Below are 23,995 nucleotides of genomic sequence, written 5' to 3' on the forward strand. Positions count from 1 at the left end.
GTGGTGCCACATATCGAGATATGTTGAAGCTTTACAGTAGAAGCACGCTGTCAAGTTGGCCAGTGAGATGTGAGAGATACTGCATGGCGGCTCCAAAGAACTCGTCCTTCTCAACTTGCATGTCTTGCAATGTTCGGGATAGTGATAACAAGACAAAGTACGACACATTGAAAGGACAAGTATATGGAGAAGAAGTGGTATACTAGTCGTGGTAAACAACCGGGGGCCGCCTATGTCAGCTCTTCCCGACTGACTATTTTTTATCACACGAAAAAAGAGCGGGGGACAGCCGGGGAGATCAATGGGAGGGGCAGGGCCATGTCCTCAGGACCCAGCCGCGATAGACCTGTATCAACACGGGACGCTGTCGTCCAAGATGGCGACACTGACCGATTGTCCTTCACCACTGCGGTTGTTATCGTGCTCTAGAGGTGCGTTCGACATCACGGTTTCTGAATTTGTTTCGTATTGAATGGCCTTTCGTAACGGATCTATTCTATCAAGATTGAAAGGACGACGAGTTGCCACTTGTTCAAGACGATTTCAATAACTTTTCCACCTGCGCTGTACCATATTTGTCTGTGATGCGTCGATCGATTTGGACTTGGGGATGGCTAGCTTTCTTTATTATCGTCACCTTTGTCTCGGCAGCTTTTGTTGAAGTCGAGTCGCTGGCAGCGAGGGCGTAACTGAATTGGCGAGCGATCGAATTTTGATGACGTTGTGGGTTGTAGGGAGAGGCAGGAGCTTCCTTCTGTCCAGAGCCGGCGATCTTCTTAAAATGACATCTATCCAACGACAGCCCGGCATCCGTGTTTTGCTAGGATGGACTAGGCGGCCGGGCACGGAGAGTCTAAATGACGGAAGCGAAGACTTGCGCGACAAGCCGTGCAGCGTATTTCCGTCGGCCATAATATCCTGGCTGGGGATGTACGCATTTACTCTGAGCAATGATAAGTGAGAGGGGCATTGGCTTTGGAGTAGAAGTCCGAGTCGCATAAATACAAAAAGGGATTTAAAGGCCGGGAATTCAAATAAGCGACGTAATGGATCCGACTATTTCTCAGTCAAATTGGCTCGACGAAGGGCAACGGTTCACTTACATGACGAACGCTGGGAATGCCATCATCAGAGCAACCTGATAGTCTTGATTGTAACCTGGCTCCGGAAGCATGCGGCGTGAATTCTTCATAGCTTGAAGCATCGAGTCACCAAAACCATCTACAAGATGGAGGGGCACACAATAGTCTTCCTTCAAACCATTGTAAGCCAATCCGCTCGGGGTAAATCGTTGGAATACCACCCAATGGATCATTCTACATCCAGACTCGAATTCTGGATGCAGTGCGGCGCCCTCTTCGGAGGCTATATCGGCTGCCAAGTGACCGATGGTTCGTGATAAGAAGGGTTTCGAGTGGTCAACCGCTTGCGGTCCTGGGACGGGTTGATATCCTTGGTCTGGGCGTTTTGGGCCGACTTCGCTTTTGGATTGGTTTGCTTCCACACCAAAAGTCATGGATCTTGTGTGTAAAGGAGCGTCCCTTCCGGAGGCTGCAACAGATACGAGTTGATCATTGGACCGTGGCAAGAGTGCCCTGAAGCGACCGGTAGTCCGTGACCTTACGGGGCCTCTATGTTGTCTTCGATAAGAGCATTTAATCCTTCGATTTTGGCAGCGTTGGCATGGCGATCCCGAGCTGCATCTCGTCTTGGACGTAAAACATTGATCGCATATCTATGGAGAATGAATAAGCTTTATTGCTAGTCTAACTCGAGTCCTTACTTTCTTAAGACCGTGAAGGGATAACAAAGCAGATCAGAGAGTCCTTAAGACCTCGACTCACTTTTACGATTCGTGGTTCGTCTGCAGATACGCATTCTTTGCATAGCTGACCTCCTTCGTAGGCCGGTTTCTGTTTCCAGCAGCGCTGGCAAGTCCTGGCAGATCATGAGATTGTACTTATAGAGAGCTGCGAGCTTACTGACATGGTAGAGTTCGCCTTCGTATCGAGAAGCCTGTGGCTTGTACGACTTCCAGCAAAGTCCCGAGGCAAGGAAAACGCTGCTTATTTATATTAAGGGCGTCGAGGCTCCGACCAATCAGAGAGGAATAGGTGCTGGTAGTAACGAGGCACTCAGTCCAAAGACCCCGGGATTCAGGTACACTGTCGTCTGCAAGGCACATGCTTAGGCCCTGAATCCTGGGTTTCTCTTAGTTTGGTACGATGACGCAGATAACAGTATCCGTGATACATTCCGGACTCTCAACGCTAGTGGTATAATGTAAGTTTCACGTTGAATGAGTCCAGCAGTCTGAGGATGCTGGCCAGTCTGGCCTTGAATGTTGTCCCTCAAACCCTTAGGTGCTTTTCATATCGCTCCAACCATGGGTACTCGCGGCCAAGTTTCTGACACCGGCATGCTCGTCGCCGCTGTATCTCCCAGCCTTCTTCCCATTTTCACCCTAGTCTACCTCCAGAAACGAAATTAAGACTTCCTGCCAAGTAGATGGTTTTGATGGGCGGTTACTCGGCCCATAAACACCCCTGCCGGAGCTTCTGGAGCTAATGCTGCTACAAGGTAGGCCAGCAAGCCACCATGACCCCCGTCTTGCTCGCAATACGTACATATACGCATTACCCGACTCACCGACCTAAGCCATCCAGGACTTTAGGAAACTTACCTTGAAGTCTGTTAGCAAGCAAGGAACTTACACATCAGCCAGAATTGTCGTTCGTGGCATTCGCATCCTACCCCTGGGTGTGCCCGGCAGGTCTTGATGCCAATCCGCCCGCCAAGCGAGACCTGCGGTATTCCCACTCAGTAGCGCCCGAAAACTCGATAGTGTGCCGCTGGCCATGCAAGCATCCCAACGTCCGCGCGTCCCGGGTATCTGTGTATGTACCAGTGCTTGCTTTCTTAAGACAGTCACTGTCTAGCGACATGCAAGCGACACAGCCAAAGCTCATTACCGAGACTTCACGGATTTGCGTCGTTCTGGACCTGCTCTTCGCCGATTCGGTTACCGAGACATACGGAGACCACAAAGATCCTGACATACTCAAAATCCACAGATGACTCATTGCATTTGAGCTAGATGTTTTGGAAAAATATGACTCTTAATTGCAGTTGCGAAATCCGCGCCACATCGAAGCTCCCCCGCTATGATTCTTGGGGATGGTCCTTCAGACGTCCCCAGCGCTCCATTCAAATACAGATTGTGGCACCTATCGAAAGAACAACTCGTCTCGTATGTTGTGAGGAGCATAGATTGGAGCATGTCTCGCTTGGCAGACTCTCACGCTTGTGCGATTTCAACATCGACTCTGCACCATTGGTGCGGTCCTCGAGGCTTTGGCACGTTGATTGTTCCGATCTAGAGTTTGGTTCGCATGCATCGAACGTCCACGCATGCCGACTTCATCCCTAGCACCTCACGAGACTTGATGACGGATTGTCTCAAGATCATGTCAATTTCTTTATCCGTGATAGTGCTACTTCCATATCATCTATGTGAATCACAAATCATGAAAATGTCCATCGTGAAGATGAGAGATTGACACAAGCCCAACGTGGCATTTGAAGCACCCTTATGTCAATCGGGCAGTGCGAGTGCATGCGCAGCTCTCCACAGACGGCTCAGGGTCAATATCTTATAATAACTCATATTATGGTCCCATGTGTCTATCATCTATTACTGTCATATTTTCTCTTTATCAGTCAAAGCCAAGCAAGCAATAGCCTGCTCTTTGGCATCTGTGTACTTGAAACGCTGCGGTCATTCTTGTTCACTCCGCATCAAGCCCGCCGATCGTGTAGGACTTAGATGGGAATCCGGAAGCCCGTCTTCCGCAGGTCCTGGAAAACTCGGTTTCGGTCGTATTCCAACGAAACGTTCCTCAGAAAGTGGACTATGTCCTCGCCATAGTGCAGGAGTGGTTTCTGATCGAGACCGCTGTAGTTCAAAAACTCCCAGTCCTTTTGGAGTTTCTCATCATCAGCAAACTTGTTGATGACACGCTCAAGTTTGAGTAAGAGAGGAAAGATCAAATTCTGGTTCTCTGCGGTATCCACCGTGAGTGCTAGGAGCCACATGAGAGCCGGACCGTCTGCGACCACCCTCCCAAGGCCGAGGACGTTGCCACCTCGTTCGTCGCCATGGGTCACCATCGACTTGGTCACAGGCTGGAATTGAGTGAGAAGCTCGAAGTTGGAGGCTGGAGCTGCGAGTTGCATTCTCTCCGTGTATTCAGGCACGGTACGAAGAACAAAATCCATAACAGCGGCGCTGTGCGAGGTCATGCCTGTCCTCCAATTGGCGCTGTGTCATGGTCAGCCATGTTGCCCCTTCGGTGAACTTCGATACGAGACGTACTAGAGTCCTAGGGGAGTTGGTCCAGTGAACTCAGGAACCATCTCTGCGACAGATCCGACACGAGCTGTGCTTGAGACGTTGGCAATGCTGGCAAATTCTCGGAAGGCGGGCGCGGTACTTGTCGCGTCACTGTTTGTTAATACTGCGACGAGACTCAACCCCTGCTGGCCATACAGCAGAGTCACGATGGCCTGGCTGGCCGGGTCTTCTTCCATGTTGTTGACGAAATTCACGTAAGCGTCGACCACGTCGCCTGTCTTGCTCAGGTCGTATGTTGTGATCCCGCCCCATATCTGGGTCGAACGGACGACCTCTGTGGAAAGGTCAGCCATCAATGCGCCTCGTTAGGTGGGATCACGTCACGATATCATCCACCACGTACCGACGTCAACCCGTGTGACGAAACCAAAGTTTCCCGAGCCCCCCTTGAGAGCTCTCCAGAGACCAGAGTTCTCGTACGCGTTGGCGTCGACAATGGAACCATTGGCGAGAACAACCTCGAAGTTGACAACATTGTCGCAGGCGAATCCTCTCCTGTTGCTGTGGAAAGAGTACTGTCGAGAGTCAGTCTTCTTCTGTTGGGGAGAACTGGTCTTTGCTCGGTCCGCGACGGTCTTGCACGCAGAGGGGCAGAGGACACATACCCCACCGCCCGTAGTAAAACCTCCAACCCCGACGACAGAAGCTCGTCCTCCAACAGCCGTGACACCGAACGGATCCAGAGCGGAGTATACATTGCCCCAGTTCGAGCCTGGAAGGACGGAAGCGATGCCGGTGCTCGGGTCATATTCGGTCGAGTTCATGTGGCCTATCTCATGTGAGCTTTGATGCCAGATGAAGAGGCGTTACACACCCAAATCGACTGTGATGCCACCCCTGAGCCCATTTGAACCGCTAAACGCCGAGTGAGCCCCACTTCTCATTCCAAAGGGACAGCGTCGAGCAGATATGATCTGGATGGTCCTGGCGACGTCTTCAGCGGTCTGAGGCAACACCATGCAGCGAGGTGGCTCAGCCGCATTGGCGGAGTAGTACGACTCCAAGCGATGGTGGAAATCCTCATTGCACGGAGTCAAAACCTTTCCAGAAAGTACATCGTCTTTCAGGAGAGCGAGACACTTTCAGTCTAGCGTTAGTATGAGATAACGTGGTGTGTGGATTGTCGACATACACATTTGAATTCAGAGCTTTCAACGACGGCTGATTCGATGGCGGTAGCCGCTAGGATGAATGCGACCGCGAGATAAAAGATTTGCATAGTTGCTCGAGAGATGCGGAAGAAGGAGACCGTGATTGATTGTAGAGGTCAGAAGGGACGGGAAAAGAGTCGGGTTTTTATACTCACGACTTCGCAAATCCTCCCGTACCCAGTCGTAGGCATCTAGCTGAAGTGCTCACGATTGCTCACCGCCTGAACACAGAGGAGTGATGGTCATGTTGACGATACGAGGCCTGGGACAGCCACCACAGACGCTGATGCTGGGCAGTGGAGACCCTCGCTTCTGGAATTCAATGCCATGGCTCTATTGCAGAGGAGTGGGGTATTGTTGACGTTGTCAGACCATTCGGGGTAGACGCTAGCGAAACCGGGGGAGCCGAATGGTGGCATACGTGCAGCGGCCGGCAGGACTGGGTTCGGTAGTCATGCAATCTACCCTTCCTCGGCCAACTTGTCCAGATAGGGAGTTTGGCTCCGTCTGGCTACATTCATATTGCCGAAGCAAGTAGGAGAGAACCGAAGAGACATTTCCGAGTGATCATAGCTGTGATCTGGCGGTAAATTCGGTCAGAGACGTTTGTGACTCAGCAGACAGACAGGCTCGCACCGGTATGATGGCCCAAGCCCCTACTGTTTTGTCGCCTGATGCTATCAAATATACAGAGATGCGCTGAAGACCTTTTTCTCCTGTACCGGCTCGCTCCAAGCGCTATCAGCTCTTGCACTACCCGCGCCGCTTGATTGACTTCTCGGGCCAATTATTCCCAATTCTACATTAGAATCCTGGGACTCGCGCAATTGAACTTGACTCGAGCTTTCCAGAGATGACCGTCTTGTCCCCGAGGCCCGGTTTGTGAAGTTGGGTTGATTCCCAGTGGACGAATGACGCTTGAGGTTCTTGAAGAATTGGCGCACAGCGGGCACACAAGTGCAGATTAGAAGGAGATTGACTTCGAGAAACCTTTCGTCCGTCAGTGAGTATTGCAGGTTGTACTTCCGCGAAACGTACGAAGTGATATTGGCCGGCGCGGCGTCCCACGTTAGGTCTTCGCTGCCCTGAATCTGGATGAGAAGATATAGCCGGAGGATGGAGGTGACAGTGGTTCTGCGATCTACGTCAGTTCTCATACGAAGCTATGGTGCATGACGACGTACAGTAAGCCCAGACCGAATATTCCCGCGATGGAAAGCTTGGTATTGAGTGCCATCTGGAGGTTGAACAGAGCGGGCATTGGGAGGATCAGCAACACAACGTCCATGATGATGTTCGAGGCAGCCGTTGCCAAGAAGAGGGCCACAGCATCGAGTGATAGACTCGGTAGGCGCGAGAGGTATAGTAACAGAGTGATAGCCACTGTGGTCGTAATCACAACACCTTGTGTGATTCTTGCAGCCTTGTTTAACCACGTATTGGGGGAGAACGTTTCTAGATAGAAGCAGAGCATGGACACCTTCGCAAAGCCAATGGTCAACATGAACGCCGGCGCCGCATTGTAACTGAGCTGTGACTGCTTGTCAACCATGGTTGTCCCGTCTGAATAGGTCGCGGTACGCACCTCGACGTATATCCGAAATCGATCGTCTGGAATGGATGCTCGCGGGAAGCACATGGTACCCATGGATATTGCGACTACGTCGGCCTTGTTAGCACTTTTTCTTCGCTCCGTCACTAAGGCAGTATACTTGCCTATCATCAGGATTTGCATGACGGACGAAAAAGCCTGGTGTGCCGGAATCAGCCCTTGATATAATGAATACAAACTCCTATCTCTTACTTACCCAGGAGAAGGCCGCCCACACTGGGTATAGTACGTCAATTATGCTTTTCTGCTGTACGTCCTTCGGCTGCGTGATCACTTACTGTCGCTTAGCCTGAGATGATGAGAATGATATCTGTGGTAAAGCCGCAAAAAAAGAAGGAGAGTGGAAACGCCATAGCCAACACCAAACACAACGTAGTGAAGGTCGACCAGGTTCCCGGTCGCCGCCGGAGCGACGGTGTTCGCAGAGGTAAAGCTGGGCTCAGACATGATGTTCGTGTTGTTGACCCAATGTCAATGGATTCTTCAGGTAGTCGATCACTGCCAACGTAGAGAACTCGGGGACCGTCACGTATTATAAAGCCCGGCAGGAACCATACTCGGAGGACGGCCGGCCCTACACCCAGTGCGGTATGATTGAAGTCCTGAGACATCTCCTGACGGGGGAATTAAACTTTACTTTGGTGGCGGCGGCGTTGTTGAAGAATTGGCAATACGAGCATTTCCTGTCTCGAGATCCCTACCACGGATCGGCTCCTATAATTTTGCCATGCACTCAGGTCAGTCAGGAACAGACGCGGGTTTTTTGTCAAGAAAGTTGCACCCACTCCTGGCATACGTGCATGCTACGGAAGATCTAATGGTTCCTCTAGACCGTATGCTCCCACCATGGCAGCACTGGCTGTAACGCTCTCCGGGCGATGCTGCCGCTGGAAAGCACAAATCCAACTGAGCACTACGCGAGTTGAGAGAAGAAGCCTCCATGCCCTGTACATTAGTCTCTCGGGACAATGGCCTGGCTCATGCCTACATCGGAAACTTATGCGTCCCCGAAACCCCTCGGCGCCTCCAAGAGCATCAGCAGTCATCCATCAGCCATCGAAACCCGTCTTCTCCATCGCGTCGAGCACCTCCAGTCTAGTGTATAATGAGGTGATGAAGTCGGCTACGGCAAATGTGATTGGCCCGCGAACGACATCCTGATCCGGTTAGTGGGCGACAGTGCGCTGACTCGTCCGTCTGTCTGCCCCCTCTGAACAAGGCCCGGACGTTGCGGCTTGTACCGTCTAGGGTCCCTGACGGGAAGGGACTCGGTGGAGCCTGGGGGTGGCCACAAGTTCAGCGCAATAAAACGACGCGGTACCTCTGGCTCGAACGACGCCACCGGGTGCTTTCCAGCAGGGGCGTGAGGGAACCGCCCGGTGTCGACAACCCGTTCGAGCCACGACCATCCGTACCCGATGCACGGACTTTTGGGGTTGGCTAGTGACAGCGCCGGTGGCCCTTGCACAAACCTTGGAAGTAATCAGTCCTCCGGGGTCTCAGACCGGACCCCAGCCCGCAGATAAGTGAGCTGCATAGGGCACAATATCCGACATGGTGACCGGTCACCTTTAGCCAACATCATTCAAGCAAGACCTTCGACCAACAAGCGGCGTCAGAATGGCGCGCCAATAACGATGGATGTCACTTCTAATCCAGTCCAGCTCGCAATAGCATTGCAAGGAATACCCGGCTATCGGTGCGGGGGTTGACCGGGGTGCTCGATCTGCATTTCACACGTAATGTCCAACGAACGAACACTACTTCCCCCTATGTCTTTGGGGCCATCTTCGCTCATCGCTGGAGAGAGGAGTTGCTTACCACTGTGACGCCAGGCCATGCAGGGACTGGCGCCACGAACGCGGTTCACCTTCGGCTCAGCTGGTCGCGCAGAGCAAAGAGTCTCAAGTTGGCATAGGCTACATTGAGGGTAGGAAAACTATTTGCTTTTGATCCACGCTCAATGATGTCCTTTTTATTTCTGGAGATGGTAATTCATGGTAAATTCTCCTGCCATAAACTCACTCCGTCTCGTGCCTTCACCAGCCAAGCAAATGGGGACACCCTGCGGCGTTGGTTTCGTAAGTCAACAAGACGGAGATTCTGATAGAGCATCTCACGCTTTGCCGCCATCACAGAGACAGCAGCGCTGTTCGAGGCCCTGTATGGCTAATATTGAATCGATATGCGACGAGTTGGGGATGAATGGTTCGCTTACGGAAGTCGTTGTTCTAAGCAGTTGAGCGGTTCGGTTTTCCTGGGAGGCATTAACCTTGAATAATCACTTTGTCTAGTACGTCATTGAGAAGTTCCTGTCTTTCTGTCAATACTGCATATGCTAAGTCCATTCTATGAAGAATCAGTGGCGTCTCCAGCATGCCCAAGACGCTTTCAACGATTTCATCACCCTCGCCCGCAGACTGGCCAAACGACCGTATATTATATGTAAGAGAACCTCATAAAGCCGTCATGGAACGAAACAGCATAGCGCCTTATTGAGAGTAGAAGACCTACCCTCGAGTAGCTACGATCAAGATGGGTTCTGCTCTTGTAGCTAGCTTTCTCCATGATCGATTGAATGATTCATTGAATTTGTTCCTCATGCAGGCGCTCCTACTGTGTCTTTCAGCAGCTAGGTATGTCCAGATAGCGGGGCTGGCTAACGACCGTCGCGCTCCGGTTGTGAGTCTGAAGCGCTCCTGTTCACCAATACAACCGCCTTTCTCCGCAATCATGTCTACATCTGGCTGACTGCCTCATACAGCCATTTCTTAAAGCACTTTTGTGTAGGTACGTGTAGACTCTGCCATGGTCTCGCTTCTCGTGCAATGGTTCAGCGTAACGACAGTATGCTCTCGATGCTTAGCTTTACCTGATTGCGCTTCGATCAAAGATCTCGGTCTATGTATTTTTCTCCATAGGGGTCTTTCCCGTTGTGTTGGTATGTAGTGTGGTAACAAAAATGCAGGCCAAAATCACATTAGCCACACCCCCACATGCGCCGTCCAGTACTCACCACCCACGTGACTTAAGCGCTCTGTACTGTGTACAGTCTTGCATACAGTGCATAAGACGGAATTGTACTGTAGATTGGCTGATCCTCTAAGACTCGTTAGCCGTAACACGGCATTTAATTGGAAATCTAACTGGCTTCCGCCTGGCGGTCTTGCCGACTCTGAGCTTGCAAGTTGAATTCTCGACTTTCAATTGTCCAATGCCACACTTTCAGCGCCATATGTTTGTTTCGTTGCAATGGCGGTTACTACGAATGAGCCCGATATCAATTTGCTTCTTCGCCGGCTCCTCGGCGTGCAGCGATTATCTCGAACCATGCTCAAAGAATGGGAGCAACAACCGATCGAAGAGATGCGGTCTTTGTCGATTTTCCGAAAGAAAGGACGGCTGACTTGGCTCGCTCTATACGCTGCAAACCAAGTTCGGACAAGTCACAAAGGTCACGACGAGAAAGATCTGTGCCAAGCCTTGATTGAATCACTGGATCAACGAACGGATGATGAGATCTCGACCTTCGCACAGGACATGAAACTTGCTATCGCGGATGACGCGCGAGGTAATAGCTTGGCTTTCCGCAAGATCGAATCGAAGTTTGGCAAGCAAAGTACCAACCAGAGACGCCGGAAACGTTCACGTGAGTATTGTGTCCGCGCCTCAAACCTCAGTCTAACCGCCCTCGAGGCATATCTAGTGCAGGCGACAGCAGCTCGGATGAATCCAGTCAACATGCATCTGTCACCCGTACACCTCGCACTTTTTCCCACCAACAATCTATCGAGAAGAATACGACCCCCGAGCCGACCGATAATGACACAAAACAAACATTTGTGAATGCCTCACTCCTCAATTTGAAAGATGTGTTTCCACCAAGCCTCTGCCGATACACCGAGAGAATACCTGACCCGAGTGAAGAGGGTGCTTATCTTGCGGCGATTTCTATGTCATTCCCCAGCAATCCATACTCAAGAAAGTATGGCTGTAACATGACGATAGGGATCAACTCCTACAATGTACAGGCAGTTGTACAAACCCTATTCGGGGCTACCTTGGAAATCGCGGGTGGTCTGCGGTATCTCGTGATGCATGGCAGGAAATTCATTCCGCAGACCCACCTCACGCTCCAAGGATGCCATTTTTCAGAGTTGAAAGGGTTTTGGGGCGAGCCTCTTTTCCGTGCTATTAGTGCCGGGCCGATGTACCAAGATGACATACGTCGACATCACGAGGAGACTACATGTGTATGGATGATCTTCTCGCACAAGGCTGACGAGGGCGCTCAGCTTTGTGTAGCTATGAATATCATGCAAGGCCTTGAGATTAGAAAGAAGCTCTACGGCAACTTCTGAGACACAACTTTGAATTTCCCTCTCGTTCCTCCAATGTAAACTGTCGTTCCAGAGGGAACCTTGACTTTCACAGTCTGACGGTCATGTTGACAGATTGGTTTATTGAGGTCGTCGCTTTTGTATTCCCATATGAAAGCATTCTGAACGAGGATGGTTTGGTTTTCCCCTTCCACGCGCGCTGGAGTAATGTCTGCGTCGTCGAAATTTTCCGTGGCATCGTCAAGCGGGCTGATTTCGAGTCGACTCTGACTGATACCAACGTCAGCTGCGTAATGACAGGACAACAGTGGACTTACCATTCGGACATGTCGCAATGTTTTCCCCCGTCTAGTTCTCTCTTTGCGCTGCCATAGCCATGAATACGGTGCGATGTAAGTAGGTACTCGTAGTGCTGAAAACTCGAACGTGGTTTTGCAGGATAGTAGGTCGATCCCCCGCTCTCACTCTCGACACCACCGCGTATGGCATCGGGCTCTGGTTAAGGGTGAAAGAGTGGGTCTGATGGACCACATCTGACGTATGACTGTCACATGGATGCCACGTGACATCCAAAGCTTCTCGCGCCCACTTGCTTCGAGAATTATGCGCCGAGAAGTATAGACGCAAATTTTACCCGCCCTTATTAATGGTTTGTTGGAGCAATCATGGAGTCTTGAGAAACCTCGGGAGGTTGATGATAATTTCCGACCATCTGGCCCTGGCGCAATCGTGGTCTCAGAAGATGACAGTCTGGAATAGCATTGCATTTACACCTGTTTAACGGCGACGTCGCTGGCCACTACTCCCGAACAGCCTCAACTGCTTGTCAAGCACAATTTCCCGCTCGAAAGCAGGTATATCGGGCACACTTTGCATCAGGGCATTAGGCATCCTCGCCACTTGCTCAGCAATCGCCCAAACTAGCTAGCGGACAGATCCCATATCAAAATAGTTTCATGATCCTCGATCGTCGTACCAATTGCTTGAGGGGAGTGCGTGAGGGGAGTGCTCGAGGAGAGCGCTTGAGGGGAGCGTTTGAGGGGAGGGCTTGAGGGGAGTGCGTGAGGGAAGTGCTCGAGGAGAGCGCTTGAGGGGAGGGCTTGAGGGGAGCATTTGAGGGGAGGGCTTGAGGGGAGTGCGTGAGGGAAGTGCTCGAGGAGAGCGCTTGAGGGGAGGGCTTGAGGGGAGTATTTGAGGGGAGGGCTTGAGGGGAGTGCGTGAGGGGAGGGCTTGAGGGGAGGGCTTGAGGCGAGTGCTTGAGGGAGCGCTTGAGGGGAGGGCTTGAGGGGAGTGCTCGAGGAGAGCGCTTGAGGGGAGGGCTTGAGGGGAGCATTTGAGGGGAGAGCTCGAGGAGAGCGCTTGAGGGAAAAGCTTCTTGAGGGGAGCGCTTAGGGGGAGTGTTTAAGGGGGTGCTAAGCGTTGCAGGGAGAACGACGTCAGGGGTCCGACCCAATCGCCTTCGAGGGTCAATGCACCTCAGCGACATCATGAACAATATTTTACACAACCCATGGGCCGTGTTGTCCATGTACACTGATGGTGAAGGCAACGATTACGTCTCGAAAGTAGACGTTGCGGACTCGGTGTGACCCTTGCCTTGAACCCAGCCACCTGATCAGAGCTTGTCGAAATGCAAGTCTACTTGCCTCGACACTGCTTTAATGCTATACCTCAGCTTACAAGAGCGAAGAACCCGGGAAAAGTGACCATTCTACTAGTCAAGCATAAGCAAACCGATGCATTTGTACCTCTCGTACCTAGAGCGACTAGAAGAATGATAGAAGCACGCCTAGATGTCGTGGACGCCACTCCAGCAACTGAATAGGAAAGTTTCGTATGGTTCGTTCCATAGAGGTTTTCATGCAGAACTAACTTTGGTGACTGTCGTCAAACATAGAGACCAGAACAGTACTTGATTATTTTATGTGAATGAGTGAAAGTGAATCAGTCTTGATATCCCATATTGTTCTACTGTGAGATGAACATGCGATGCCTTTCCATCATGGTCGCGACTAGCTTTGTTGAGCATGGCGGCCCTGTCATCAACGCATCCTTCATGCGTCGACCAACTCGTTCAGAGCCACGAGGAAACCTCATCGTGGCTACGTAAACGGCCGCATTGCATGGATGCGATGGTGTTCAACTTCCTCCAACTCTGGCAGGCCCTTGTTGACTTGGCCGCAGTAGAAGGGGACACCCGAAGCTTGCTATGCGGGCAGCCTTACACTTGTGGTGCTATTGACGTTCTTGTGAATTTTGCAGGGCCCGAAAGCATATAAGGTCGAACAAGTGTCCCCGATGACTGAATTAGAGGCTCTAGATAATCACAACTCTGGATCGTTGATCAAATTGAACTTCCCATTAATTTCAAACTTTGCAATCTCCTCTCGCGAATCCAATAAAGACACAGACTCCTACGCAACAAAAAGCTACACAAACCATCATGTCAGACAGCCCTACCTCGAACGGGCCAACAACCACGGGTCCTTCTATAGATATAGACACTTTGCCACCCGTGGTAGTTGAAACTCCGGAAGAGTACCAGGTAATTGGGAAGGCATTCCGGTCGAAAAATCTATTAATTCCATCATAGAACAAATAGAGCCAGAACGATTGACCTGGTCCTACCAGGCTCGATACCTCTGATCTGGTTTCAAAGCCCGACTAACCTCAATATGGTGTAAGAGTTTAAGACCCGGCGGCTTGACCAGAGGCTGAATGTAATGGTGTGAGCCAATGTAAAGACACAGCCGGGAAGGCTATTGGCTTTTGCAGCTGTGCGTGAGGAAATGGAATGGCAAACAGAGAAACTTAGCGAATATACATGAACTGCGATATTTTCCTTTTAAGCCAACCTAAGTCCTTGGTCCCGATCCAGTGGCATTTGGGCACCATGTGGGATACGTTGTGCTCGAAAACCTGTCCCAAACGTACAGCCAGCCGACCTTGGAGCCCGCACCACGTCCCGAACGGTGTTCAACGGTGATAGCCGACCCATGACCGGGGACCTGCGCGGTGTCTGTATCGCAATGGCTGTACTCATTTTAGCCATCCAGGCACACCAAGCGTTTCAAAACATGAGACCGCCTTTCTACTAGTCGAACGATAGCTACACTGAATTCGATGTGAAGGGTGATGAGGCAGCGTTTGGCTTGTAATGGCTACGGTGCCGATATATTAGAATTGCTCCTCTCCCGCCTCATCCAGTCGGCAAAGAGGTCGGTCAAATATACCCTTCCGCTCTCAGCATTGCGAAATCTCTCTCCAGGCCGTGTTGGGCAGTTGCGAGGTCGGCGCACCATATGATACGCCCCCGCGGCGCTCGTGGACGATGCCGGTCTACAAAGTAAGAGATTGCGGTCAACAGGACCCATCACAACCATTGTCCGTAGCCTCGGTCTACTGCCAAAATCTAAGACTCTAGCGACAGGCAGCGCAGCTCGTCTCGTTTGAGCAAGATAACACTGTCGGGATGTGATATGGACTGTAATTAGGCCGCCTTGATGGACCAGGGCATTCTGTAGAGTACTGGCAAAAGGAGACAGCGAAACAAAGATTGTTTGAGGTAATCGTTGACTGATGGTGTGAAATATTTATGGTGCTCCCGCTCTGCTTCTTCAAGCCTTTGGTCCACCAACCCAGACCAACGACCGAGTATGCATGCAAGCACATTGCCCTTGGCATGTTTTTCGCGCATCTAACATCGCCTGCCGAGGTTCTTTCGTAATTATCTGTATCAAGCGCGAACTCGCATTCGTCCGTACACGATCGTATTTGTAAGGCTCGGTCGTTCGTCGTCGTAGGGCCATTTCGCGGCTCAGTGCTGTTAAGATTTTCCGAAGCGTTGCGCCGTGATCCACTGCGGACAATCTGACCAAAGCTAGGAGAACATGTTGCTTTGCGATGGCCGTTATGATCTCAAGCGAAGATCTTTTGCCATCAAACCAACAGCAGCTTGAGTGACACGTCGGGTTTAGTTGCGTTTGTCGCGACATGCCTGTCGGTCCGAGTGTTTCCCCGTTGCCGATGCGTGCGGCTTTGTCAGCCAGCACGGTCATCTTTCTTGCTGCGCTGGCACCAATAGGAGCTTGATCAGCCACATTTCGCATCGTCTGCAACCCAGCGACCATGTGGGACATGAGAAGAAGAAGAAGCTAAAGTGGCCGCTTGAGTATGCGCCACGTAGATGTGTTGCCATCTTGTCATTACCAACAGCCTTTCACTTGCCATGCGACTTCCGAGGTACACTGGTCGCGAGAAGGTGTCGACTTTCAACCTACATGGACCAGTTCAAAGTGCACCCGGCCAAGCCTGAGCTGTCAAACAAGGCCCAAAACGACACACCAGGGACGGCGAGCCCTGTGCCTGGATTCCAGGGCTTGTCACAAGAGGACATGACTTCAACACATAGGAAAATATTGGAACTTTTCAAAAGCGACCACGTATGGGTATCTCCCCTACTGTGAGTAGAGGATCCTAACAGGAGGTAGGGACGCGAGATCGTGAAGATGGTCGAAGGCATGGGCAAAAAGCATGTGGGCACATCCATGTACGGCCCATACAGACTCGTTGGAAACTTCAGGGTGCCCGAGAACTCTGTTTGCACATTCATTCCGTTAAAAAGCGCAGATCGCTTCGAGGATTCCGCTTCGCCAAAGGCATTGTACAGAGTTGGACAGGAAGTACGTGAAATCGTATGGCAGACTGAGTCACCTTTCCGTCTTCCCGCTGGCGGCTTCCTGTCTATAAGAGACCCGTCTTGTCGTTTCCTGATGGAAAGGCATATTTTTGAGTCTGAGCCAGCAGCGAACGAGAATCGCGGGTGTGAGGAAAACGGCAACAAGGTTAGCGGAGCATCGTGAGCACATGGGACGGGCAAGAGGACGGTGGGACAAGCATGACGTGGAGATACGCGAAGCATTGCTCGTAGATTGCAGGTAGATGAAATTTGACGTTGATGTCTGGCTATTGCCCGCTCATGTAGTAAACACGGTTCTCACGATACGCGGGCTCAAGATAACTAATATGATTCCAATCGATGCCGCTCCCGAACTCTTCCGACGGAATAGTTGCGTCGGTTACGCCATAACGCGACCAGGTGAATGGAAATGTGATGTTCTCGAGTTGGGCCGGAGCCTGGTCGACCGGGCCGGTCAGATCATACACATAGCCGGCAGGCTTTTCTAACTGTGATCCATGAAAAGCCGTTCCGCAGCCGGACTCCAGCGTGAATGACGGAGTGAATTGGTCAGCACCAACGTCAATAGGCATCTGGGGCAATCGATGACTATGTAGCCCTTGCTCAGTTACGCCCTCGTCTGCATTGCTTCCGATGAGCAGGGACGGAGCAGAATCGCCTGCCTGTGCAAGAGCACCTGAGAGACCCGAAGCAGCAGTATGGGGTGGTAAACCGTCTGGCCTTTGAGGGCCGGTCCGCTGTCGTTTCCCTGTCGGCTCAGATTGAACTTCGCTTGAGGGACGCTTGTTACCTGGCGTAGGCTTTGTTGTGTTCTGCTGATAGATTTCAAACCATCTTTGGAAATCGGCCGGGGTAAACTTGGTGACACCTAATGCGGGTCCCAGTTGCTCGTAGCAATCAATGCCTGTATGAAGGCGGATACGGGCCCAGACGATGAACGGCAAATAGAAGGGAAGCTCGGTCTCGAGCGACGATGTCATGTTCGATGGGATCTTAGCCATGGTGTCTTTCCGAAACAAATCGTCTGGCCCGGACCTGGATAGACTGTCAAAGCTTGAGAGGCTCAACGCAGCTAAAGAGTAGCAACTGGTCAGCACTGACGGAAACTCGGTTCTCACTGATGGCCGTACCATGAAGGAACATCTCTGACGCAAGATGCCCACAACGCTCAAACAGTGATTCCTGCTGACGTGCAATCCATGATGGAACATTCTCGTACATTTGCTGTGTCTTCTTATTGACACGGCGTCGTTTCGACGACCTGGCTGACGATATCGTATTGTTAAAGAAGTTTTCCACGGCTCTATCGATCAATTTTTTCCTTCTTTTTAGTTGACGGGCGACGCAACATTCGCCCAAGAAGACTACATGACCATATCTGGACGGGAATGTGACTTCATCGGAGCCACCGATCCTCTCTGCTTTCCTCGCTCGATGCGCGATGTAGTCTGTCATGTCCCTGGGGATCCGGGACTCCTCACAATCGCTTCCGAACCATAGGATATCATTGATTGCTTTCGCGATGCCTTCGAGGTTCGTCAGGCCGAGCCGCTCCCTCGCTGCAAGCCACCCATCTTGGGTATCCGGAACTCTTTCAAAGAAAGCTGTATACTGTCCCTTGGGAGGGCGCGACGGATCCTTCGCTCGGCCGATTTTCTTTGGTCCGTTCCTCACACTGTCCGGTGTCTGCAAGTGCCACACGCGCGAGAGCGGGAGAGTAGGCCTTGGATTCGTCACTCGGTTGAGGTGGGCAGGAGGGGTCGGAGGAAGAGAGAGCGGACGGGGCTCCGACAACGGCATCGGGGAGGAGATCGTCAGGGATGACCTGGCAAAAGTATTTGTTTGCGGTTGGTACGGTTCAAAATCCATTCGATGGCGAAGCACCTCTTCCTGGTGCATGCCTTGGACGCGGTGTGGATTGGAACAATATTGATGCTGGTCCATTGTGAATGGGCAGGTTGTCAAGAGCGCGAAAAAATTTCCCTTGTGTAGTGTGCATGCTTTGTCCTTCGGACCATTCCTCTTTTGGGGTCAGGACACGTCCTGACATCGAAAAGAGTATAGGGGAGAGGCAAAGGCACAGGGCATGATTTGTGATATATTTAGGTGTTTCCCTTTGATACAACCGTCACCGAGACCAGGCCGAGTACTGGTAAGCACAAGCACCAAATGAAACCCATGCCGGGGGTGTCTCCATACTTCTGATACTTCTACGAGAGGGTGAGGAGAAGGGATCGAAGTAAGCGAGATGACGCGCCGTGAAGGACGAGATCCATGTCGGTCTGTGAGCATTCCATGCCACAGTGATTGGCCCTGATCTTGTTGACTATACCGCTTCGAGGGTCAGGATTTGTCCTGACATCTCATAGAGCCTAGCGCTATCAGGGATCTCTAGGCTGTCATTACTACATAGATTAGCTGCCACGCCCCCTATCGAGGGTACCCGGTACTAGCTCGCGCACACTGGCTTGTACACACCCCTCCGCTGTCGGTCGCTGCATAGTGGCGTTCTCAACATGCAGATCTTGGCTATTACTAAGCCAGACTTGGGGTCAGGATGTGTCCTGACATTCAGATAGGTTTAGCGTCTCCAAAAACACGCCTTGTTCGTGTGTGCCCTAGTGCAGCTGACGCCGGTGGGGTGTGCGCCCTAAAACGTATGCACAGAAGCTGTGCCAGCATACTGAGCTAAAACGTTACTGGGACGAATCCTGACGCCGAAAAAGGCCGCAACAGCCGCTTAATAGTCCGTCAAGCCGTGCCATTGCCCAGCCTCGGTGTCTGTGTAGCGTCAATCTAACGAACATCGTGTTGCAGTGTTCTGGACCTTCAGATTGGGCAAATGCTCCGAACTAACCCCGTCTGCCTACTTGGTTTGCCATTCGCGCCTCCTGTCCTGCAATACGCTAGATCATCTTGCGGAATGGTGATGGCGTGAACCCAATACAACAATTTAGTGACCCATCTGTACACCTTTTGCTGGCCTGTTTTCCGACACGATTCCATTGCACGCCAACAGCGTCACATTGCCTGTACCCGCAACCTGCCCCCACCCTACTGTGAAAAAGAAATGAGGGGAAAAGTCCACCTTCCAGGGTGGCTGCTACGACGGACTCTGGAGCTGGCCTTGGCTCCTCCACGGATAAGACCCCTACCCGGCTAGCTGAGCGTTCGCATTGTAGCTATGATCGGCGCAAGTATTCCCCTCAGCGCATGTCTCAACTCCCTTCCACTCTATAGACTGGCGATATCCTTCCCAGCTGAGATACCTTCACGTCATGCAAATCTGACCCTACCTCTGTAACTTGAACTCTGCAAATGACACTGGGATCGGTGAACTCGCTTATTATTGCGTCAACTGCCGATGAGTCATCCCTTGTCTCCTGGAGCTGCCGCCTGAGACCCGGACGGAATGAATTTATCCTGTGTAAAGCCCAGAGTGCAGAATAGAGCACGGGAAAAAAGAACTCAAGGATTCAGCAGGAAATGAGACTTCGCAATTATCCCGTAGAGAAGCAGACACAGAACGGGGTAGAAGCCAAATGCTCAGTAAGACGAGACCAGATCACGCACATGGCATTATGTTACAAACATGTGATGTGATGCATCTGTTCATGAACATCAGTTTAAGCAGTTCGTCTGCACGTCGCGGAATACTTGCGTGCCAGCGGCAGCCTCCTGAGGTGAATCTCCGAGCACCCCTGTGGAGATGGCTTACCAATTCAGGTCAACCAAATGCCACGACACAGAGTGAATTGCGAGCAAGGTACAATAGCCGGTAGAAGCCCTCCTATGTTTCAACGTATCGTATGTCTGCAAAGCCCGACATCGTGTACCGAGCATGGACAAGCCCTAACGCCCCCGCACTAGATAGTGTGGGACGCTATCTCTCAGCCAAAGTTGCGGTAGCTGCTGCGGCGCGCGACGGTCAAGCTTGGCGTTGGAGTGCTCCGGACGCGAGATACACAGCAGTGACTTCCCAGTATGGGGCCGACAGTAGTACGTTTGGTCCATCAACGCGAAGGTGATGCGTTCCTGGCGTCACTCCCTGTGTGGAGTGCATCAGAGAGTTGAACGGGGGCAAGCTTCACGGCCGTCGGACCAACAGGGTAACATGTCCGCAAACCTGCCTTTGGCTCGGTGATAGCGCGAACAGTATCCTTGTATGTTTTCCTCTCTGGTTCTATCGTGCGATGGAGGCCAGAGGCGGCCGTTCAGATCGATGTGGGCTTCATCGGACCCAGGGTATGCGTCGCTCTAGCACTAGCATGCAGGTCAGATGCGCATTTGGATCGCCTTTGGCCATGGCGACTTCTACACTGCAATTCGACGCAGTTGCACAGATTTCACCTAGAGTGTATGTTTGTTGCTTGAACAGGCATTTCTCTCCTCTCCTGTCTCCAACCTAGGCGACCCTGCCAGGAGTTTCGTGGGTTTTGTCATTGCCGCCCCACCAATATCTTCTCGAGCCGCGCGGAGCGCTGGCAGACTTGCTGCGATGTGGTATGGCCTTGTCAAGAACTTGGTTAGAGAGAGCTCTTCATAGCACCATCATCTATTTACATCTGAGCTGTAGCATGTGGAGCTAAAACCATTCAACGGAGGCGATCTGTTCCCGTGGTCGGCATGCACGTTCGTATCATTAGGGCCCGATCGTCCGTCATTTTGACCGTACGATACTTCAGCTCCTTACAAGAACCCAGACCACGATACAAGTTGAAAGCCAATCATTGGAAAGATGGACCTGCGGACGATCGAACGTGCCCGAGGGTAACCCCACCCTTGCGTATGTTATATTAAGCTTGTGCTTCATACGCTCCCTTCACAGCAATTTAGCAGCCATCGATTTAAATTCAACTAAACACGCTGGAAATGTGCAACTATACCCAGCACAAATATCACTGCGGTCACACCCGAAAGATTGCGTCGTGGTGGTGTCCACTTTACGAAAAAACCCATCGACGATGCCCACCTTGCGTTACGTGGTTCGAAAACCACGCCAATCAAACCTGTGGCGATTGCAAACCACGCACTGAGGTTGCATGGGAGAGTATGATCAATCGGTAAGAACAGTCTCTCGTCGCAGGTGTGATTTGTCTGAACAAAATAGCAATGCCAAACCATGTCCCCTGAGATTTTGAGCTGCAATCGGCGGCGATGGGAAGGCTTCGTAGACAAGGAGTCGATCTCGCTATGGAAGGCTTTGCGTGCACTTGGGTGCAACAGACCCATCTCCGAAGCTAGCAGGACGCATCACTGTGATCCGGAAACTTTGTATATATCATGGCTGTAAGGTTGGGGGCTTTTAAAACGATTCCTTTTGACAGAAAGCTTTGTGCATTACCTCTGACGTTGATCTTGCGTCTGAAGCTTCATATTAGAGCCGTGATCGACGGTCGGGAGTTTCTGCCAGATTGTCAATCGTCTATCAATACTATCAGATGGCTGTGGAGCAACAATTCAATACGCCTGTCCTCACGCTAGGGCGGTCAACATTGTTGTCTCGTCACAATCCGCGCGGGGCCGAGGCAAGTCCTTCCATGGTTAAACTCAATTCACAGGACACCAGAGTACTGTTTGCGGACAGGTTGGCTGTTGTGGCGATCAGTTTGCTCATTCTTATGAGGCCCTTTACCCGCTTCGATACTGGGAGCTGAGCCATCGCTTCCCTCCGTCAATGGGAAGACTCCTAAATCTCATACGAGAAGGTCCTTGTTGATACCCATGGACGACAATACTCTCAGTCTACTTCGCTGGCTTGAGCATGACAGCGAAAGCCCCGAGATGGAATCAGACTCGATCCTATTCGTGAACACAACCAAGGTAACGTTGAGAGTCCTATCCTTCATCACTTGAAATTACTCTAATACACGAAGGTCGTCGTCCTTCGCCATAACTCACTCGGCGAAAGGGTGGAATCGGTCAGATATCGCAATATAGCACGCTCATCCTGTCCCGGTTGGTTGCATGTCAAAGGAAGGGCATCGCTGGCCTGGCAAAAGCTGCGGACTCGCTGGTCTCGAAACCACAGGCGTTTTCGAAACAGCACAACACAGTGTCGAATGAGATTTCAGGATTCGGTACTTTCAGCTATCATGAAGTCTGGATAGATCAAGAGCGCGGCTTCCCCCACCACGGGCATGGTGGTTCGCATCCTAAGCAATTCAGAGTCGAAGGCGAAGTTTATTGGGGGCCCAACGCTTCCTAGGCCCGAGTTTCGTGGTAACTGGTGGATGGTGGCCATAGGAATGACTGGATAGCCAGACCGAAGAGAATGATGTGACTGGTTTCGTGGTGGCACCACTAATGGTCCCCTCAGTCACCATTTTTACCATATCTCGCTGCGGTTCGTGAAGGCGACGTGCCAAACCGGCGACTTTTATGAGCTGGGATTTGGAGTGTTTGACCAAAGTGACCAAGCTGTGCCATTTGGACCAATGAAGAGGCATGCATGCAGTGAGGCAAGGTGCCTTGTTGTGGACAACTTCCCACCATGACTCTAGTTCGGCTGTTCCAGCTGCTCCAGGGCACGTTCAGTATGCATCAATCCTTTGCCTGTCTCAAATCCACGTTCGTGATTGGCTCTAGCCAAGACTTGCAGTCAGGGTGGCTGTGAACTAGCTCGTCCCGGAGAGGACTGCTGTATTGGTCTTCATCATTCTCAGCCATCGTTTGAGAAATAACCCAATGATGGATGGCGTCTCCAATGGCAGCCACTTTGAGAAGGTGGACAACATTGTCTACTGAGAAGCGATCTTACCACTTCTGGGAAACGCGGTATAATTGCCTTCACTCAGTGGCTAGCGTCTCAGATCTCTCTACGTTTGCGCGTACACACGGGGCGCAGTGTCACAATGACCTAGATCTCTCCCTGACAGTCTACGTCTGGCCACACAGCAATCCAGGCTGCCTGTAGTGACTCGAACGACCCGAATCATCATCAGGAGTAGACTTGAGTCGAGAATCTATGGCCTTCGGAAAATGAAGGCATGGTGCGTTCGACGATGCAGGTCTATGCACGCATTATGAAAGAAAGCTGTAGTGCATGGTGCTTTTGTGATGCGCTCCGAAGATCATCCCTAGCCGCCATGCGTTAAATGGCATCGTCAGCTACAGCCCATAAGACATCTCACTGGAGCTGGGGTATACTGTGCCGCCGCATCTGCGCAGGATCTTCGGGTCGCCGCGCAAAACTCTACACCCCAATTTCTCGCCCCTTTCTTTCCGCCAGATACTGGACGACCAAGCCCAACCCTACAGAACCTATTTATGATACACGTTTGCTCATCGCTTCCGCGATATCTCCGGTCAGGCGATGGTGCGAATAGAAATGTCAAGACGGCCTGAGTCCGTCCACTCATCCACTTGAAGCCTCAGTCGGTGTCACAACAGAACGTTAACGGAACGTCAACGGCGACGGGAACGGCGAGAAGGCATCTCCTGCAGAAAGTAACAAAGTAGACAAAAAGGCAGGCTGTCAAATATGCATGCGGTCGTTCCTGCTCACGCCTGTTGGCGGACTGTTCTACCTCAGTGCGCGGGGCGTATTGGGAGGTCTCGAGCACGACTTCCAGACACGATGCTGTGCGATTTTCTCAGTAGTAAGTCTGGCATGGTCAAGGCAAAGCTCAATGCTCTCAGCCGGCAGACCTTTCACTGCTATACTCTGTGGGCTGTCACAAATTGACTTCCAACGCTACAGGGTGTCTTTTCAGCGCGACAGACTCATCGTGAAGAGCCAGAGCTAGAGCCACCAGAAAAAGAGGGAGAGAGTGCTGC

The 23,995-nt window shown here is 51.6% G+C and overlaps 7 protein-coding genes across 7 annotated transcripts; 1 reads left to right on the forward strand and 6 right to left on the reverse strand.

Moving 5' to 3' along the window:
* Positions 1-938: 938 nt before the first annotated feature.
* Positions 939-1,693, reverse strand: CCOS01_16957 (uncharacterized protein; the record flags this gene model as incomplete). Its single annotated transcript, XM_060465091.1, has 2 exons — positions 939-1,056; positions 1,104-1,693. Coding segments are annotated over 2 exons (708 nt in total), but the record flags the coding sequence as incomplete, so codon positions are not given.
* Positions 1,694-3,822: 2,129 nt separating this feature from the next.
* CCOS01_16958 (FAD binding domain-containing protein) lies at positions 3,823-5,633 on the reverse strand (the record flags this gene model as incomplete). Its single annotated transcript, XM_060465092.1, has 5 exons — positions 3,823-4,321; positions 4,376-4,688; positions 4,758-5,183; positions 5,229-5,493; positions 5,547-5,633. The coding sequence occupies 5 exons, from the start codon at positions 5,631-5,633 to the stop codon at positions 3,823-3,825; spliced, it is 1,590 nt and encodes a 529-aa protein (XP_060304359.1).
* Positions 5,634-6,245: 612 nt separating this feature from the next.
* Positions 6,246-7,624, reverse strand: CCOS01_16959 (uncharacterized protein; the record flags this gene model as incomplete). The annotated part of the gene is made up of 4 exons (XM_060465093.1): positions 6,246-6,699; positions 6,750-7,315; positions 7,374-7,393; positions 7,456-7,624. 4 exons carry the CDS (start codon positions 7,622-7,624, stop codon positions 6,246-6,248), a joined length of 1,209 nt encoding a protein of 402 aa, XP_060304360.1.
* Positions 7,625-12,294: 4,670 nt separating this feature from the next.
* CCOS01_16960 (uncharacterized protein) lies at positions 12,295-12,850 on the reverse strand (the record flags this gene model as incomplete). The annotated part of the gene is made up of 2 exons (XM_060465094.1): positions 12,295-12,441; positions 12,494-12,850. The coding sequence occupies 2 exons, from the start codon at positions 12,848-12,850 to the stop codon at positions 12,295-12,297; spliced, it is 504 nt and encodes a 167-aa protein (XP_060304361.1).
* Positions 12,851-15,793: 2,943 nt separating this feature from the next.
* On the reverse strand, positions 15,794-16,438 carry CCOS01_16961 (uncharacterized protein; the record flags this gene model as incomplete). The annotated part of the gene is made up of 2 exons (XM_060465095.1): positions 15,794-16,286; positions 16,359-16,438. The coding sequence occupies 2 exons, from the start codon at positions 16,436-16,438 to the stop codon at positions 15,794-15,796; spliced, it is 573 nt and encodes a 190-aa protein (XP_060304362.1).
* Positions 16,439-16,482: 44 nt separating this feature from the next.
* On the reverse strand, positions 16,483-18,115 carry CCOS01_16962 (uncharacterized protein; the record flags this gene model as incomplete). Its single annotated transcript, XM_060465096.1, has 3 exons — positions 16,483-17,288; positions 17,347-17,481; positions 17,590-18,115. 3 exons carry the CDS (start codon positions 18,113-18,115, stop codon positions 16,483-16,485), a joined length of 1,467 nt encoding a protein of 488 aa, XP_060304363.1.
* Positions 18,116-21,088: 2,973 nt separating this feature from the next.
* On the forward strand, positions 21,089-21,283 carry CCOS01_16963 (uncharacterized protein; the record flags this gene model as incomplete). The annotated part of the gene is made up of 1 exon (XM_060465097.1): positions 21,089-21,283. The coding sequence occupies one exon, from the start codon at positions 21,089-21,091 to the stop codon at positions 21,281-21,283; it is 195 nt and encodes a 64-aa protein (XP_060304364.1).
* Positions 21,284-23,995: the final 2,712 nt, after the last annotated feature.

The sequence above is a fragment of the Colletotrichum costaricense genome, assembly GCF_030867565.1.
Source record: "Colletotrichum costaricense strain IMI 309622 chromosome Unknown Scaffold_36.1, whole genome shotgun sequence".
Lineage (NCBI taxonomy): Eukaryota > Fungi > Ascomycota > Sordariomycetes > Glomerellales > Glomerellaceae > Colletotrichum > Colletotrichum costaricense.